The following is a 20,564-nucleotide window of genomic DNA, read 5'->3' as shown; positions in this document are numbered from 1 at the left end:
CCACACAGGAATAATGGAGAGATGGCTGTCGTTCTTTCCTGAGTGCTTTGTTTTGTTTTAAAAATGTAAGACTCTTCTTCCTCTCTCTCTCTGGCATGAATAATTGAATGATTTTATTTTAGAACTAAAACAACTTTGCTCCACTTTTTCCTGGTGTCAAGATGAGCAACACTGGCTGAATTTTCCCTTTTGAACTTTTGTTTGTTTTTTCTTTCCTTTTTTTTTCTATTAAATTCCTGTTTGCTTCTCTTTATCTGCTGAGTGACAGGTCATATTTTTAAAAATACTCATTCTGACTGGACACAGACCAAGAGTTATTATTTCATTTCTCTTTCATTTTTTACTGTGAGTGATATCTTTTTATCTTCAGTATAAACATGACATAATTTAGGAGCTGTAAAACTATTGATATTATATTTTTCATCTGATTTACTCTTCAACTATTCTTTATTATTTACAAAATTACATAATAAGAAAAAGAGATTAAAAAAAAGAAAAAGAGATTAAAAAAGAAAAAAGAAAAAGAAACTGTGCACTTGAAGGATTTTAATATCTAAAGAGACAATTGAAGAATCTATCTCTAATGGATTTCTTTCAGGGAAGTGGTGAACGCACAGCATTAGTTAATAGTGAATGTTTACCAGCAAAACACAAAATCATTAGCTCTTCTTGTGCTTATCCATTCCATATGCTGTTTTCTCTCCCACAAAGTTGAGCTTCTAGGGAACTGTACCAGATTTGGAGAGATATTCCAGTTGCTACATTAGTAATAATAAGGTAACTGACTAGAGTCCAATATACTATGAATAAGAAAAGAATCTTTCTGTTTATCCTAGTGCTAAGAAGTGATGTTCTCATACTTGGCAGGGCAGGTAATCAGGTGTGAAACAATGATATAGGCAGAAAACAATTCTGCATTCTTTTCCCACTCAAGAGTTGATTAAAAGACCATCTTACCAAAGACGATAGTAATTTCCCACTTCCTAATTTTTAAAAAATTTTTGCTAGTATTTGCCAAGTTTCAGGATTTTGAGTATCACCTTAAATAGCTATGCAAATGTCTTCTCTCTCCTATTATTTAGTTAAAATGCTTCTTGAAATCATTGTATTTATTTCTTAAATAAATGTATTATGATATGAAATTTTATATCAAAGTTTCAGTATTATAGATGTACATTTTAATGCATTAAAATAAATTCTTACCATGAAAATTTATGAATTCTACATATGCTCCACCTAAAATCCCTTATATTTTACCAGTAGTACATAAGTCTCAATTGAAACATAGATTTATGCTAACAGTGAGTATCCTGGTTTCTTAAGGTGCATATTTTCCTCTTCTTTTTTGCCCTCTAGCTAAATAAAGAAATTTAGAGGAAAGGAATCTTGTTGAGTTTAATATACAAGCCTATATTTAAAAAACCTTAATTGGAAACTTTTTGACTAAAACTGGTGACACTGACCAGCTATCTTGTTAAAAGACTCAAAGCACATATCTAATCAAAGAACAGATTCAGCATGACTGATAAAAGTTTAAGGACATCTCCTGGGAAGGGGTTCTTTGATGATTTATTTGCATCTGGTCTATCTGGAACACAGATGAGCTTAACCCAAGTTCTACCCATTAGCTTCAGATATTCTTGAAGATAATTTTCAGACAGTTTAATATTGCAGTTAGAATCTTGGAAACTATATTTAGCCAAAATAGGTTTGGGAAATTTACTAGCCTTTCTGTGTCCATGTTTCCCATGAAAGCTAACCCATAATAGGTGTTTTCCTGTTCTACCATCAGATTAACCCAATAATGCCTTTTGACAACTTTAGATTTCTAAAAAAAATATCACTTTCAATTTAAACCAAATGCTACTTAATAGAAAGTAAGCAGTTTTCATGAATATTCTAACCTTTTTCTTCCAGAACTTGAAGAATCCAGACAGAAATGCCCACCCTGTTGGTATAAATTTGCTAACATGTGTTTGATTTGGGACTGCTGTAAACCATGGTTAAAGGTGAAACATCTCGTCAACCTGGTTGTAATGGACCCATTTGTTGACCTGGCCATCACCATCTGCATTGTCTTAAATACACTGTTTATGGCGATGGAGCACTATCCTATGACAGAGCAGTTCAGCAGTGTGCTATCAGTTGGGAACCTGGTAAGACACACTGCGGATTCCTCTTCCCCCTTGATAGAGTTCCTATTGTCTTAATGAATTTTATATCACCTTCAAGTTAAATATGAGTTAATTGGTCATGTGTACCTGGACAGCAAAAGTTTAGCATCCCTTTTTTTAATAACAAAAATATATCGCTGCAGTTAAGCAGTGCAAAAGAGTGAAAGATTTTATGTATAATTTGATTTAGAATTAAATTTGATTAGAAAGATTATTATGAATTATAGAGGATATTAGTCTAAGGTACCAAGATTCTGATGTATTTCTCAGGTGTTTAGAATAGATTATTAATGACATGACTACATTTGTCAAATTATAAAATATCCCAATTTTATCAAATTTGCCAGTTTTGATCATTTTGAAATATCATTTATAAACACTGAAGATGGATTCTTTGGGGGAGGAAACATCACATTGAGATTATCATTTCTGTTTCAATTTCTCCTGTAAATTTAGTAATTTATAATGAATTTTTGCATACATTTTCACTTAAAAATTTATATTGACATTCACTGGTTATATGATAGAGTGATAGAAAGGAAAGTGATCTTATACAGAGAAACAAAATGAATAAATTCAGGCAACAAAAATATATTGGTACCAATGTAAGAGGCTTAAGTTCTCATGTACCTCCCAACTTGAGAAATGGAATTTATGTGAGTTCCCTCTCTCTAGGTTGCCATAAATTCAGTCCTAAAGTAGATACTATGATTGTATTTTACAATTGGGGAAACTGCCCATAAGAAATTGACAGAAGAATGGAAAGTCTGAACACTATATTAGAGACTCTGAAACTATTGCAGAGACATTATAAACTATGATCAGAAATCATAGAACTGTAGGGTAGCAAAGAATAATATCACCTATTCCAAATTTTCACCTATATAGGAACCTCTTCATCATTATCTCTAAAAAAGTTAGTAGGGGGGAAAGAGAACTTTATGGAGGTTGGTATTAAGAAGCAACTCAAATGGGCTAAGCAAAAGTAAAGAGAATTCATTACCTCAAGTAGTTAACATCCATTTGGACATAGCTCCAGGTTTTAACCTGTCTAGATTTCGGTTCTCAAGCGCTGTCACTGGGAGTCATTTTTCTGACCCTACTTCTTCCCAATATTTTTCCTTTGTCTCTTGCTGGGTATTCTATTGATGGCAACATTCCACCAACTTTTATCTTACCAATGTAAGTTCCCTGAGCCAAAGGATTATGCTTCCTAACTAGTTACTTTAACAAAGGTCTAAGAATTGAAGATTATTGGCCTGGTGGGAGTTACAGGACCATTTCTAAGGCAGTCAGTTACTCTGGTTCTAAAGTTAGAATGCTCTATTTGGCTAAACCAGAACCATTTCATATCACTGGAGACAGAGTAAATAAATGGAATTATAAAGAAAAAAAAATCAGGTCTGTCATTTCTAGAAGAGAGAATAGATGCTGGAAATAAAAAAAAAAACAACAAATAGGTAATTGAAAGTGAGACCTGTCTAATGTGTTAAGGAAGACAAGATTTGCATTTGAAGTGAATCATGGAATAGTAGAAAATATACAGACAGGATGCACATTCTTCTCAAGTGCATATGAAATATTCCAAGGATAAGCTATATGTCAGGTTATTAAAACAAACCTCAATAAACTTAAAAAGATTGAAATCATACAAAGTACTTTATGGACAGAAATGAAATGAAATTAGAAATCAATAACAAATAAACTTGGAAAGCTTACAAATATGTGAAAATTTAAAAACTCCTAAATAACAATGGATTAAAGAAAAAATTACAAGGAAGATTAGAAAATACTTTGAAATCAATGAAAATGAAAACTCACTAAATTGACACTTATGAAGTGCAGCAGCTACAAAGTGCTTAGAGCTAAATTTATGTTGTAAATGCCTATAGTTTCAAAAAAACTCAAGTACCTTCTCCCTTAAGAAACTAGAAAAAGAAGGGGAAGCTAAACACCTAGCTAGCAGAAGAAAGGACATAACAAAACATTGTGTGGAAATAAATGAAATAGAGAACAGGAAAACGTTAGAGAAAATCAACCCAAAAGATGATTCTTTAAAAGGATAAACAGAAATGACAAATCTTTAGCTAGACTTACCATTAAAAAAATAGAGACAACTCAAATTATGAAAATCAGGAATGAAAAAGGGACATCACTATAGATCATACATAAATAGAAGGAGTATAAGTAATGCTATCAATAATTGTACACCAACAAATTAGATAAGCTAGATGAAATGGAAAAATTCCTAGAAGTAACAAACCACTGAAATACACTGAGTCAAGAACTAATAGAAAATAAAAAAAAAACTAGTAAAAATTGGATTGGTAATCAAAAAATATTCTCACAAAGGAGAGCCTCTGCCCATATTGTTTCACTGGTGAATTTTATCAAATAGTTAAAGAATTAACACCAATCCTTTACAAAAAGTTCCAAAATATAGATTAGAAAGGGATACTTCCCAAAAGGGTTAAAAATTCGAAGCCAACCAAGATAGAAAAATTGGACCAACACCTTGAGCTTTTCTTTAAAACTGCAAATGGGCTACAATTTGGGAGTAAAGAGTATGTCAAAGAACCAGAATTCAACTAAAACAAAGAACAAACCAAAATAGCTCTATCTTAATTAAGTGTAAAACATAGCCACCATAAGTTCCAGGTGGCCAACCTATAACCTAATTGCCTGCTAGAACAAAAATTAGTGTTCTTCAGAAGAAAATAACTGAATCAAAATTCTCTACAACACATCACATCACATAAAAAATTGCATGATATGTGAAGCTGGGAATGATTGACAGTCATTCAAAATTAATAAATGTGGGTAAATAGAAGACTGTCTTTTTTCCTTATCTTAATTTCTTTAAAAGACAACTGATTGTTTAAAACAAGAGTTTATAGCATATGTAAGCATAAAATATATTAAAAGATCAGCACATGTGATTCGGGTGGCAAAGATTTGTTGGAAAGGAAATAAACAGTGTTATATAATATCTGAATATCTGTATAATACTCAAACAATGGATTTCTACTCAACAATAAAGGGAGATTAAACTAGTAATACCTAGTGAATTTTAACCTAGAGTATTCAAGAGGTATTTGGAAAAGTCAGTAAGAGTCTCAGGTTTCTGAGATGGCCACCATGTTTGAAAATGATTTCATTTACTGAATTAGTGAGTATCAAAAAGAGAAGAAAGGTTGTGCAGAGAAAGTGTTTAGGTGAATTTTGGACTTGTTGAATTTGAGATTCCTATGAGATAGCCATCCAATGGAAGTGTTGAATAGGCAGGTAGGTGTGTAGTTCTGGAGCTCAAGAGATGTGCTTGAATGGAAAAATAAATCTCAAAGTGTAAACTTATTGTAAAAGGAAAATTAGAGTAAGAAGTTCCAGGACAGAGAGACCTCTGAAGAAATCCAATACCGAATAATTTGTTAGATGAAGGAAAGCAACTGAGAAGTATCCAGGGAGGTGTGGATCACTGAAGCCAGAAACAAAATATTTTCAGGAACAAGGAACAAAAAACAATGTGAAAAAACTCCCAAAGAGGTAAGCAAGAGAACTACAAAAATTCCAATTGAGTTTAGCAATGGTGATATTGGCTATGTTGATGAAATTGATTAAAGCTGTTTGTGTTGACTGATAGGTTGCAAAGTGAGTTGAAGAAAAGGAACTAGTGAGTAGAGACAAATACCCAATCTCTTAAAGAAGTTGGGCTGTGAAGAGACAATAGATAGGGGTAGCTAACATGGGAAGTGGAATGTAAGGAGAGTTTCTTTGATGATGCTGGTGGTTTCAAGGTGGTTTTAAGGTAGAGGAGGACTGAATGTCCCTTGCTCCCTATAAAATTGGAAGCAGTCAGTAGCAGGTAGAGGTTGAAACTACAGGTTAATTGACAAAGTGAATTCTTTGAAAAGGCCAAAGGACACGCGACACAGGTAGAGAAATGAGAGCAAAGCAGGGACACTTTTTTTCATTTTTAACATGAAGGAAAAAAAAGCAAAGTGTGGGTTTGGATGGAAGTAGTTAGGTTGGTAGAACACTGAGAAAGTTCAGGTTGACTGACTTCTTTTCCCTCTGAGACACAGAAGTACTGAGAGTGAAAGGTAAGGAAAAGTGGTTAGATATATGAAGGAGAGAGAAAGTTTGAAATAGTTGCAGAGTAACAAAATGGAGAATGGAGAATACTGCTTCTTTTTGGCCAGGAAAATGATTTTTATTTTTAGCATTCTTACCATCTGTAGGCCTGGTGGTGACTATGTTTATTACAGCTAATATAAAGTGTTTTTAGCACCAACCTTGCCTGTAGGGCCATGGGAGGGGACCAACTATTATGTAATCGTTTGGTCAGTTTTGGAGGTCTAGAGAGATTAGAGACCGCCAAGCAGTAGACCACAAAGATCTAACTGAACATTTAATATAAGAAAATAAAAATTGCAATATTAATTTTATGATCTTAATTCACATATTCCTATCACTTAATAAACCTTAAATATAGTAAACAATTAAATATTAGTTTGAGTACAAACCATTTGAGATTACTGATTTTCTGGACCTAAACCAATTCTTAAAATTTGAAATTTAATTGTGATTTGTTGGGAGTAAATTAAATTGTTCAATAATTGTTATGTTTTCAAGAGTATTCACATATGTAATAACGTTTCTCTTTTAGGTCTTCACTGGGATCTTCACAGCAGAAATGTTCCTCAAGATAATAGCCATGGATCCATATTATTACTTTCAAGAAGGCTGGAATATTTTTGATGGTTTAATCGTAAGCCTTAGTTTAATGGAACTTGGTTTGGCAAACGTGGAAGGATTGTCAGTTCTCCGATCATTTCGACTGGTAAATTAACTGAGAGTACCCATAATGTTTTTTTTTTCTTTAAGATTTTATTTATTCATGAGAGACACAGAGAGAGAGAGAGGCAGAGACACAGGCAGAGGGAGAAGCAGGCTCCATGCAGGGAGCCTGACGTGGGACTTGATCTCAGGACTGCAGGATCACCCCTGGGCCGAAGGTGACGCTGAACCACTGAGTCACCCGGGCTGCCCCTCTACATAATTTATAATTTAATTTAATTTATAATTTATAATTTATAACTCTTACCTAGGAAGAATTATAAGGTTTCCTATAGTTACAATATTTTTTAGTACATTTAAAAACAAATCAGATTCCTCTACAAACAAATGGTAATTTATTCTTCATTATAATTTTATTTTTTTAATTTTATTTATTTATTTATGAAAGTCACACATAGAGAGAGAGAGGCAGAGACACAGGCAGAGGGAGAGGGAGAAGCAGGCTCCATGCACCGGGAGCCCGAAGTGGGATTCCGATCCCGGGTCTCCAGGATCGCGCCTGGGCCAAAGGCAGGCGCTAAACCGCTGCACCACCCAGGGATCCCCTCTTCATTATAATTTTAAAAGATAGATGAGGTTTATTCAGATGAACAACCAATAGTTCTGTCTATACTAAGTGAATGGCATGGCTAATAGGGAGAAAAAAAGATTCATATATAAATCCAAATCACAATTGACACAATATTCATCTTTCAGTTACATGAAGTTTGTTTAACTGTGCATGAAGCTTGGTTGAGACTTAGGATGCGCTCACCTTTCTCTCAGAGGCTCAGGAATTATGGAGTTGCCCACTTTGCTCCCATAGAAGTCAAGACTTGAGACTGTGTAGAGTATACAAGGGGAAAAGATGGAGCTCCCCACACATTTGCCCCTTTAGCCAGCCAGGAGGTCACCAGACCCAAATTCTGAGAAGAGTTGTCTAAATTACGTTTTGCCAATTTTAAAGTCTTTTATTTGATCTTTATATTCATCAGCTCATGCATCTTTTAAAATTAAGAGACAGAATATCCCTTGAAACATTTTCATCTAAAGTGTGATATATTTTATCATGCTGTTACCTTGAGTTTGCTCTTTTTGTGAATTATTTTCAAAAACAGAGGTTGCATATAGTTACTAAAGACAGTTTCTTATCGGGAACATATTAATGGTGATTAGATTCAATACTTTGCTATGAAGTTTATTTAGAATTTTCCTTACCACCACCAAAGATGAATGAGGTGAGATCCTTGGAGCTGTAGTTTCCTTCCCTAGTTGTCATGGATGGCTATGGATCTAATTTGAAGGTAGGAAGATGCAAAAAAAAAAAATAGAGAAAAATTAGAAATGATTATATAACAAATAATATGGGCAACTACTTAAAAAAAGTGTTTAGTAGGGGTGCCTGGGTGACTCAGTCGGTTAAGCATCTGCCTTCAGCTCAGGTCATGATTCCCAAGTCCTGGGATTTATCCCCACATGAGGCTCCCTGCTCAGTGGGGAGCCTACTTCTCTATCTCCCCTCTGCTCCTACTCTCTCTCACACACAAATAAATAAAATCTGTAAAAAAAAAAAGTTTAGTAAATCTTTATGATGATATGATGCAGTTTGGGGAAATAGGAAACAAATTATCATTAGTGTTTTGCTTAGTGTGTGGGCTCCTTTGCATTAATTATTCTCTGGGAAGAAATTAAACATTTTGGTGCTTGTATTCATTCCTTTGGGTCTCTCAGATGCCATTAAATAATGCACTACTGTTGGCCTGACATTTACTGAAGCATCAGAAATAAAATGCTGCTGTAGTTGAACTGTAAATGGCACCTCAGAGGACTCCATGAGCTAATGCAACCAACATATCAAGTACAGTGATGACAAGCCATTTACACACTATAATGAATTGATTGATTAAGTCACTGAAGACATAAGCATTGACAATATTAAGTCCAAGTATTTCCTATTTGAATACAGTAGTCCTAGTAGTGTCCCCTTATCTGCAGGGATATGTTTCAAGACTCCCGGTGAATGCCTGAAACTGGATAGTACCAAACCCTATATATACTGTTTTTCCATATACATACGCACCTGTGATAAAATTTAATTTATAAATTAAGCACAGAAAGAGATTAACAGTAACAAGCAATAATAAAATAGAACAATTACAACAATATACTCTTAATAAAAGTTGTGCTAGGGATTTTTCCCTGTAAATAAATGTACAGATTCTTTAGAAGTCAGGGCAGTAATGACCTTCATACTCTTTTTTCCAGCTCCGAGTTTTCAAATTGGCAAAATCCTGGCCCACCCTGAATATGCTGATAAAGATCATCGGCAACTCAGTGGGGGCTCTGGGCAACCTCACCTTGGTGTTGGCCATCATCGTCTTCATTTTTGCCGTGGTCGGCATGCAGCTCTTTGGTAAGAGCTACAAAGAATGTGTCTGCAAGATCTCCAATGATTGTGAGCTCCCACGGTGGCACATGCACGACTTCTTCCACTCCTTCCTGATTGTATTCCGCGTGCTGTGTGGAGAGTGGATAGAAACCATGTGGGACTGTATGGAGGTCGCTGGCCAAACCATGTGCCTTACTGTCTTCATGATGGTCATGGTGATTGGAAACCTAGTGGTATGTAGTAAAAACATTTCCTTATTTTCAGTAAAAGAAATGTAACCATAACAAAAGTATCTTCAATTGAGAAATGTTTTATATGTTTTTGGCTTTTTAAAATCAATGCTAAATTATTCATTATTGCAGGAGCCAGGTATAGTTTAGTCTATTGAGACCTACATCAACTCAATTTTAAATATTTGTTTATTATTTATTGTCATTTTTTCCAGTTTCACATAATTGACATATAATATAATGTATAGCGTAGAAAAACTCTTAAGAATGCCTCTGGAACCAAAGTTGTTCTTCATCACTATATTTCTTACTATTCCATACAGAGGGCTATTTCTGGCTTTTATCTTTGACTTCTTGTATTAAAGCATAGATGTGTCACTAAGAATAGTCACTCATTTTATTTTTAAGTATCAACAATAGTATCACTTGAAGATGTTTCAGATTTGGAATTCCTGCAAATTGGAGCTAAAAAAAAATAGTGATCATCTCAAACCATTAAAAGCACATGAGTTATAGGACCTAGAAACCAGAGTATCAGCAAGTAACATTGACTCAAGAATCACTTATCTTCATGTCATATCATATCATGAACCATTCCCAATACAACATTACTAAGTCCTGGAGGCATAAAAAAGGTGATAAGAAGATATCGATATGACACTACGAAATGACCTACTCAAACAGGAATAAAGATAGAAGTAGCTAATGCATGTCTAAAATGTAAAAACAGAGTGCCGAATGTCAAGTTCACAAGTGGAAACATTGCTTTAGAATGGCAGTGTTAATGAAGGCAGGCTTTATCAAGAAGTTTGAACCTGAATTATCTTTAATTAAGATATATGATTTAGCTTGGTAGAAAGAAAAGTAGACTGTCACAAACCAAGCAAGAGTGGACTCAATGGATGGGGAGGAGAAGACAATAGACTCAGTGAGAGGCATCAGGTTCTTATACTTTAAACATTAAGTAATAATTCTGAGTTGCTTGATTGAGTTCCAATCCAGTGGACTAGAACAAGGACTGACATAACCATATTTTAAAGTATGTAATGTATAGACTTATTTTCCTTTCACATAAAAGTTACCTCCAATTCCCCAAAGGAAGGAGAAAAAGGCAAAAGGTTATCATTTATTACTGTTCATTTTCAGATTTCGGCCTCCTCAATATTAGCTTAGATAATTCAGACCAATTCTTGTAGTAACGAGAAACATGAACACTGTGCAATCTAGAAATATGAATGGTGACTTAAAACAACAAATATTTATTATCTCTAGTTTATGTGGCTCATAAATTAAGGAGCAGCTTAACTGGGTAGTTCCGGCTCAGGGTCTGTCATAAGGTTGTTGTCAAGATGTTGGCTAGAGCTCCAGTTATCTTGACTGAAGCTGGAAGATCAGCTTCCAAGAAGCCAGACTATTGTAGCTTTTGACAGGAAGCCCCAGTTACCTGTTGGCTGTTGGCACAAGGCCTCAGTCCTTCTCCACATGGATCTCTCCATAGATAGAATCGTTGACTATCTCTAGGACATGCAGCTGGTTTCTCCAGAGCAAGTGACATGAGAGAGAAGGCAAGGAGAAGGCTTTCTTTGTATTCTGATCTTGAGATCCTATACTGTCCCTTCTGCAATGTTGTATTCATCAGAGCTAGTCACTAAGAAAAACACGCTTAAGAAGGAATTAGGCTTTAACTTTTGAATGGAAGAGTAGCAAATTTGTAGATATATTTTATAACCACTGCAATTCCCAATACAATTTGCTCACTTCCAGAGAAGTACAGGATTGCATAGAACAGGGAGAGATAGTCCTGGGGTTACATAGAACAGAAACAAAAGGTCATGGGCTTGTATCATAGATTTGGTGTGATTTCATATATATATTTGGCATATATTAGAAGAAAAGGCAAAGAACAGAATCCTTTATGGCAACACTGAATGAACAGATCAGACTGCAGCAGGAAATCCATAGTAGGAGTGGTAGAAAGTAAGTGTAGAGCTAGACTGTGTAGAGTTTTAATTTCTGAAAAGGCCAATTGTGCATAACAAAATTGGACTTTTTTTGTAGGCAATTCAGAGCTACAGATGGCTTTTTATTAGGAAACTAACAATGAGCAAGTGGTATTTTGGTACAATTTATGTAGCAGGAAAATGCAGAGTGGATTTAAAGAGAAAGAAATTCAATGTATCCCATATTATCTACTAATTTACAGAAATGAGACAAATCTAATATGTAATTGTACAGAAGATTCAAATTGAAAATGGAATTTCAGAAGCCTCTATATCTATGGATGACATTTAATATAAATTTGAATTACCATAGGGGCGTCTGGGTGGCTCAGTCAGTTAAGTGTCTGTCTTTGGCTCAGGTCATGATGCGAGTGTCCTGGCTTGAGCCCCACATCAGGCTACCTGCTCAGTGGGGAGGCTGCTTCTCCTTCCATTTCCGCCCCTCTCCCTGCTAGTGCTCTTTTTCTTTCCCTCAAATAAATAAATAAAATAAAATCTTTTAAAAAATTTGGATTACTATATATGAACAAAGAGATATAGTCTGTGGGCACCCTGGGTAGCTCAGCTGTTTGGCACTTGCTTTTGCCCCAGGGTGTGATCCTGGAGTCCCGGGATGGTTCCTGCGTCGGGCTCCCTGCATGGAGCCTGCTTCTCCCTCTGCCTGTGTCTCTGCCTCTCTGTGTCTCTCATGAATAAATAAATAAAATCTTAAAAAAAGAGAGATATAGTCTGTAAAATAATCATTTCCATCTACATGCATACCTTTATTTTATTTTTTTAAATGATTTATTTATTCATGAGAGACATAGAGAGGCAGAGACACAGGCAGAGGGAGAAGCAGGCTCCTCACAAGGATCCTGATGTGGGACTCGATCCCTAAACTGGGATCACACCCTGAGTGGAAGACAGATGCTCAACCACTGAGCCACCCAGGCGTCCCACATGCATACATTTAAATTCCACACCTTTAAGGAAAAAAAATAAAGGCTCTCCTTTCTTTTTGACTATCAGGTTGAAAAGTTCCCACTAAGGGGGGCATTTGATGGAATGAGCACTGGGTGTTATACTATATGTTGTCAAATTTAACTTAAATAAAATTTTTAAAAAAGAAATAAAGAACAGTCCCCCCTTTTGTTATAACCCAGATATGTTTCTGGAGTGGCTAAGGTCTATCACATTTACCACCAGTAAGGAAATGTGTTCATATTACATTTGCTTAAACAAGGCAGAATGAACTTGATGCGCTGCCTCCTATAATTCTTCTTTTTCATCCTCACCGAAGAGAGAAAGGTCCTCCAAAGGCAAGCTGGCATAACCTCCTTTGAACTCACGTAAACTTCTTATCGTGCCCCACACAAGAAGTGTCAGTAATCACTGCCACGAGCGGTCCATAGGCAGGACAGAGGTGGGGCCACAAACTGCCCCATGCTTAAATCTAACAAGAAAAGGGAGCAAGCCATACAGCTCTAACAGTATACGACACACTTACAAATAGAGTACTTGCCTCAGTGCTTTGAGGAGGAAATGGAAGTTGGCTCTCACTCTGGGAGGGTCGATTGGTACATATGAAGAAAAATTTCCTGATAGAAAAAAAGACAGTTCATTAATAAACCTTCAGAAATCAAATCTAGAAAACCATTATGGCACCAAAACTCAGTTGCATTATGGATAAACCCAAAATGTAACTTTTAATTTTTTCTTTCATCTATTTTTTCATCCAAACAATGAATTTAAAGGCAAATCATAATAAAATATGAATTTATTGGTAAAGGAGCAGGCCTTAGTATGAATCCCAGCAACCATGGTATAGCGGTTGAGAAATGTCAGTATAGACTCACAGATTATGTGAAGTCCTTAATCTTATACATTTTTACATTTCTTATTACCATTGGTTATACTATTTTGTAATTGGTTAAATAAAGGAGCTATAGGCCTTATTAACTTACTGAAAAGATAGGAATGTAGCAAGATTTTAGCATCCTTTTCATTGGAGTTCTACTTTAAGTCTTTCTGAGGATTCTTCTTCTTTATTATTTACATTTTGTCTTTGGCTCCCTTTACTACTATATCCTTCTCTTATTCTATATGCTTGAATAATTGGAGACTCATAAACATTATCAATCAAATCCTGAAAAAAAATATACAGCTTGGTCTTGTGCCCATCTGAGTACCCAATTCATTAGTAAATTACATTTTTTGAGTATATACAGTGAGTTTATAGTCACTAATATTTTCACTCACTCATATCTGTGGGGCCTATTTTTTTGGAGACTCAAGATACAGGCTAATTAGTAGATGTTTGCCCATGGCAATGTCTTGATTCCACAATCTTTAACTCAATATTAACATCATTATTATTGTATAATAACCATTTTTTATAGTATTTCCAGGCACTGTATAGATCTCGTGACCATGATTTTCTCAAACAAAAACTGTGACTTTTGATCTAGCAATAGGTATTTTTTTTCTAATTTGGTAAGTTATCTGGTGTAAAAATTGGTACAATACATAACAATAAAATGATATTTAAATGCATTAGAATTATCTTGGTTTTAGGAATAAAATCATAATAAATTATCAGTGTCCTGGAAAATCCAGGTTATATGGAGAAAATCCTTAGCATCCCAAATAAAACTTTTTTTTTCTTTATTCATTGTATGGTTACTAGATAACTAAGTTTTATCTTTTGGAATTGAACTTAACTTAGAAATGGCAACTAATAGTAGTTTCAGTAATTTTGCAATTACTAAAAAGGAAATAGTGTTAATAGTATTACTTAATATTGGCCAGGTATTTATTTCATTCACTTTTTTTCAGGATAGTTTATCATAAACTAAAAGGAATACCTATTAGTAAAAAATTAAATATAAGAACAGTTTTGAAAAATTTATAGTTAAGAGCAATGAAACAACACGATGTTTTGATCACCTTTTTTCCTATTGTGTTTAGGTTCTGAATCTCTTTCTGGCCTTGCTCTTGAGTTCATTCAGTTCTGACAACCTTGCAGCCACTGACGATGATAATGAAATGAACAATCTCCAGATTGCTGTGGGAAGGATGCAGAAAGGAATCGATTATGTTAAAAGAAAACTACGTGAATTTATTCAGAAAGCCTTTGTTAGAAAGCAGAAAGCCTTAGATGAAATTAAACCTCTTGAAGATCTAAATAACAAAAAAGACAGCTGTATTTCCAACCATACCACTATAGAAATAGGAAAAGATCTCAATTATCTTAAAGATGGAAATGGAACTACGAGTGGCATAGGCAGCAGTGTGGAAAAATATGTTGTGGATGAAAGTGATTACATGTCATTCATAAACAATCCCAGCCTCACTGTGACTGTACCAATTGCTGTCGGGGAATCTGACTTTGAAAATTTAAATACTGAAGAATTTAGCAGCGAGTCAGATATGGAGGAAAGCAAAGAGGTAGGAATTTTAAAATAAGATATTTTGACGTAATATATACTTTAAGCTATGAGTCTATGTTAAAGTTATGTTTTATCTCATTAAGAAAATAGGAAGTATCTGTTGACACACTTTCTGTGGCAAAATTGGTGATAGATAAATTGATGACAGATTAAAATGTAGCCAAATTATAAGCTGACTCATTTTTTCAAATATTCACCATTTTGAGTTCTTGATAATATTAATCTTCAGATTGATATGAATTTCTCTCATTATTTAAAAATAACTTGACATTTGTGAAAATGCCTCAGTTCATTCCTTGCAATTTCTTCCCTGTAATTCTCCTGCAGTGGTGGGGTTTTTTTGCGTATGTACTAGAAAAATACATGGTGAGAGGGCAGTTCCAAGTCTCACTTGGCTTTTATGAAATATTTCATAAAATGGGATCTTATTTAGTTTGCACAGGCATTTTTATTCATGGAAAATCTGATTGGGATCTTGGCTTGATATTTACATATAGTTTCATGTTTCTGAGGTAAATAATTTAAGGAAATGAAAGTAGTGATGAATCAAGCTGAAAATATTTATCCCTACTGAGCCAAGTGCGTGCATGTGTTTGTCTACACAAACAACAATCCATATTATGTTAGAGAGTGTGAAATTCTGAGTTTATCAACTATAGTACGAGTCTTGACAGTTTAAAGTATTTTTTGATTTACCAGAAAAGTATGAGTACCAGAGTATGCTTTCGGTTTGTTCTAGGTAAATAAGTACAGAGTTGGGTATAAGAGAATAAAGAATTTAAAACCCTTAGTGTTTAATTGTTTAGCCATACAAAAAAATGAAAACAGAATTCTCAGTGATTAAAGCTTGCATAAACAAATAATAACAGCCAAAACAAAGATTCATCCTTTCTTGTCATTTGAATTGATTGACAGAGAAGAGAAAGATCTCCAATACTATTTTCATTCTAAGAAAGATGGATGACTGGGGAGCTTGAGGCACTAAAGGATACAATTTAAGTAATCTAAGAGTCACAAAAACTGGACATTAGTTAATAAAATATTGAACAAAAATATATTTCTATGAAGGAAACCCTAGCTATTTCAGTCAGTATTCCTGTATTATGTAAAATTACTGAGTATGCTGTATTTAATTCTTTCTTGTCTTAAGATAGATATTGCTAATTTGTTAAACATGAAATCCAGAGAAAGTTCAAATAGAAGTACTAGAATTAACATGTAAGTGACAAGGTCATAGCTATTAGTTTCACAAAATAAGTGATATGATTCAAGGAGAAAATTATGAAACTTTATAGCCTGAGGCAACAAATAGCTGTAACTAGTTGAACTCAAAATGTTTGCTAATAAAGCCATTATTTTAAGATTTAATAATATCTTAATATATGGTCAATAAAATTTTGGATAAGCAGAGTTGGATGAGCTATGCCGAGGAAAGGGTAGGGCCTATTGCTCATATTGCGCATAGGAATTGAAGCAAGCATTTACAAAATAGAACTGGGTCATTAAATGTTATTATATATTCCCCTCTTGTTATCCTGACATTATTCCAAATAGTAAATGTTTCCCTTACTGTAAGGGAAGTCAATTTTTCTTTTTATGTATGTTTAATTTTAGAATGTCTTATATAAACAAAGAATAAATTATGAAGAATTAAATGTTACAGCCATCAGTCAATTTAAACTTTTGGCTGAGTTCGAGGATCTTTTGAGGTGTAGTCAACTTGACATCCAGTCCTAATTTTCAGAAATCTTAAAGCCTCAGACAGACTTCTCCAAAACTACACGTATTTTTGCCTCACCTCAAACCATTGTGTTTGACACAGGAGGAATGTCCAGTCAAGTGGACAGGAAAATCCAACTCTTTTTCCAATTACTATTAAGCTTTTTCATTTGTTTTCTATTTGAATTAAGTACTCTAAAATAATAGATGTGAACTCAGTACTTTGGAATTGGAGCCAGAGAACTGATCTGCCAGTTGGAAATAGAATTATCTTATTTCTTTAGCTGTAGATTCCTTTTTATTCCTTTCCCCCATATAGATTGTTACGGTTGTTAAAATTTACAATTTAGAGAAAGTTTAAGTTATGTCTTAATGTCAGACTCCCTAAATATATACTCATAAACTAATAAAAGATTGGAGAAATAGTCTAAGAGAAATGTGCAGGTTTTAATCTTTTGATATTTTACCTCATAGCTCTATACTAGAAAACCAAAGAGATTTGAGAGAATTATCCAAGAATTCCAAATATTCCTACAAATATTCCTACCTGAAACATCTGTATAGTGTTCTGTCTTCTAGTTAGTTTTGTTATTTTGTTCTAGTTACTTTGTTAATTTTTTTAAATTGATGGGATGGGGTCGTGCCATTAAATATCACATGTAGAGTAGTAAGAAATGCTATGAAGGTTATTGATATTCCAACCTAAATAATTTTTTTAATTAAAGGGAAAAAATGAGACACTTTGGAAAACTTTGGAATTTTTTAAATAATCCCTTTATAAAAGGACAGACTAACCCAGTGGACTCAGAGGTTGTTTGGGTGTTTGAACTAAATCCTCGTTGTCTTTGATAAAGTTGAGTGTTTCTGTAGATTCTCTAGAGTATACATATTATAATCATGTATGCTTTAACTCAACGTTATTTGACATATATAATGTAATTCCTTTCATAGTTTGCAATTTTGAATGATTAATTTCTCTTTTAGAGTTTTAATAATGTTGAAACCATGCTTGAATGATTATTTTTCAAAGTGAGATTTACTAGTGCAATATGGTGACCTTCACTGCTTACCATTCTTACTTCTCACAGGGGTAAAATCAAGCTGGAGCCATCAAGAGTGCCGCTCTGGTGTTTTTTAACCAGCCAGAGGCTCGTGCCACCACTTTTACCCAGGTTACCCAAGCAAGTTGTACATATATAAATATAATCAGTTTCTAAATGAATTTTGACTGGCCTGCATGTTACTCAGCTACATTCCTTGCCCATCCATTGGCAGTAAAATAAAAATATGCACAGCTGCTCTTATGCTGAGTCATATAAAGCATGGTCAGGCAAGTCTGGCAACCCTAACTTTTTTTAAAAAATGATTTAGTTGCTAATCTTCTTATATAGATTTTAATAGAAATTATATTCACTGAAAAATAAAAGTGCATGCCTTTATGGATTATTTAATTTCCATTTAATGCTACAGAATTTTGAACATGCTAAGGGCTTAAAGGAGAAATGGTGCTCTTTGAAAAACTTGCAGAAAAGCTTTCACTTCCCTGTTTTGTTTTTTTAATATAGCTCCAGTGGGTGTACTTTGTTGGTAATTTTTTTGTTCAGTGTCATATTAAGTTTTTCTGAAGGGTAATCTGCAAAACAAAGCAATTCCTTATTCATGTTCAAACTGCCTAAAGAGTATTTTAGTGTGATAATAATGTAAATGAATTGGAATGTTTAAGTTTTGGCTGCTAGCAGCATGGGTACAATTTTTATCTGCTTCATTATAGAGAAAATGGAATTGCTTCATTTAGCAATTGACCAAAATATTTTACACTTAGAACATGATTCCCTGGGGAATTCTGTTGGTATTTACCCCTAAAACCTCTAACTGCAAGGAAAAATGCCTTTTGTACCCCCAAAAAATGAGAGAATGGTCTTTTAGATGGTATGTTCATTCTGAAAATAGATCTGGAATCTACCTTCTTTACTCTGTTGCTCCTCTGTCCTTTGTGATTTTGTTTTTCCTCGTTTCATCCAGACCCACTGGGAAACTTTCTCCTGAAAAATATTATTTAAATATTTCATGCACTACAAACTCCTATGGAGGAAGAGAATCATTGTGAGCGCCTTTAGTGTTTTTAAATGAAAGGACTTCTCTTGTCATGTGACCATGGCAATGAGTGTAACCCTCTTTGGGATCCATTTGGTGGACTTTTGCATTTCCTAATGTTGAAGTCATAGTTTTGTACTCAAATATGTTAATCAAATTGGTCAATGCAATTTAATTATTTTCTTAAGGAATGTTAATTAAATACTTTGTCACTTAGATGCAGTTTCCTTTTCTTCTTGCCATTAAAACTATAAAACAACCCTAACATAAGCATATTGGTCTCTCTGGAAAGGAGCAATGATTGTGTCATTCTCATAGCATTTTTTTATACTTTGGAACAAAATATTCAGTCTCTGGCACTCTAGATTCATGAAAGATAATGCTTTATATTTTTCAAGAATGACATAAAGTGGGACCCTAGATATATAATTGTTCACAACGAAACACAGATATGCATATACACAGGGACTAGAAAGAATTTGTTTGCTATAATATATTAATTCTTCAGTAAAGTTTGGGATTTTTTTTTTTAAAGTTTGGGATTTGACTCCTTAGGATAACGGCTTGTTTTTCCCAGGTTCCTTGACAAAGGGAAGACTAGTTTCCTTATTTTCTGAGTATCCCATTTTCCAAGTTCTGGTATAAAGAGGTATACAAGGAAAGTGATAATCAAATATTTTATCTACCAGTTTATTTAGGAGATTTACCTGGAGTACATGTGATGAAACACAAACTAAGCAGAAACTGGTTTAAATTGACTTCATTTATTCTTAACTCTCATATTATTACAGTTTTCAATTTCCTTGAATATGTTGCTTAGGAAACATTGTCTGGTCCCTAAAAGAGTATACTAAATTGCAATACAAGGGGTAGGAAGGGTAGGAAGAGGGAAAAAGATGTGAGGAAAGGTTTAGTGGGATGGATTCAATAAGAATGCACTTATGATTTTATCCCAGAGAATGTTTGTCCTCAAGGGAAATTTTTCCAGTAGGTTAGTGATCAAGGGAGAAAAAGGCTCTTACTACCCTTCATGTAAGAACTAAGTGGGCTGAACACGTGTGTCTTTGGGGCACTATCTGCTGCGGGATGGGCCAATATGGTATAACTGTTACTTTTGCCACACCAAGATACTTTGAATCCAATTTATGGCTTAGAAAATTGTGTAATATACCCATTATAAGAGAAAAATGATTTCTGGTTAATATAGCATAATACTAATGATACTTTTGATTTTGCCATCTTCCTTGTTAAGATGGCAACACCAACAATCCCTTTCTGCAATTAATGTGTCACTTTGGCCTTAAGCTTATCCCAAAGCAAGCAAGATTATAACTTTCATTGTTCTAGTGATAAGATTTTTCATAGAAAATAACCCAGAACTCCTTAAATATAAATTTGAATTAGAATCCATGTGAAACAAAGGATTGCCATTCTTGGGGGTCAGAATCTTTAGATACAAATATTTGATCTAATCTATATTTGAAGCTATTTCGTTCTTTAAAATCCCAATTCCTTTTATTGAATCAGAGTAGAATATACCTCTTTTTTTCTAAATTATATAAAATCTTTACTAATTATATTTCCTTAAAAATATCTCAATTTTATAATGAGAAACAAGTGTGCTTATGAAAAAATAGCAAATGATGTTTTCTCTCCCTTTTTCGGCTGTGATTAATTATTTTAAAAAATTC

The 20,564-nt window shown here is 34.1% G+C and overlaps 1 protein-coding gene across 1 annotated transcript in view; it reads left to right on the top strand.

Moving 5' to 3' along the window:
- The window catches only part of SCN2A (sodium voltage-gated channel alpha subunit 2), a 135,064-nt gene that overhangs the window by 83,507 nt on the left and 30,993 nt on the right, over nt 1-20,564 (top strand). The window contains exons 14-17 of the mRNA XM_055308147.1: nt 1,918-2,156; nt 6,841-7,014; nt 9,276-9,632; nt 14,579-15,058. Coding sequence (XP_055164122.1) covers nt 1,918-2,156; nt 6,841-7,014; nt 9,276-9,632; nt 14,579-15,058 — 1,250 coding nt within the window. The remainder of the gene's footprint in view (nt 1-1,917; nt 2,157-6,840; nt 7,015-9,275; nt 9,633-14,578; nt 15,059-20,564) is intronic.

Source organism: Nyctereutes procyonoides, unplaced genomic scaffold, assembly GCF_905146905.1.
Source record: "Nyctereutes procyonoides isolate TBG_1078 unplaced genomic scaffold, NYPRO_anot_genome, whole genome shotgun sequence".
Lineage (NCBI taxonomy): Eukaryota > Metazoa > Chordata > Mammalia > Carnivora > Canidae > Nyctereutes > Nyctereutes procyonoides.
Note: the sequence above shows the minus strand (reverse complement) of the source record. Positions and strands in the feature narration are given on the sequence as shown.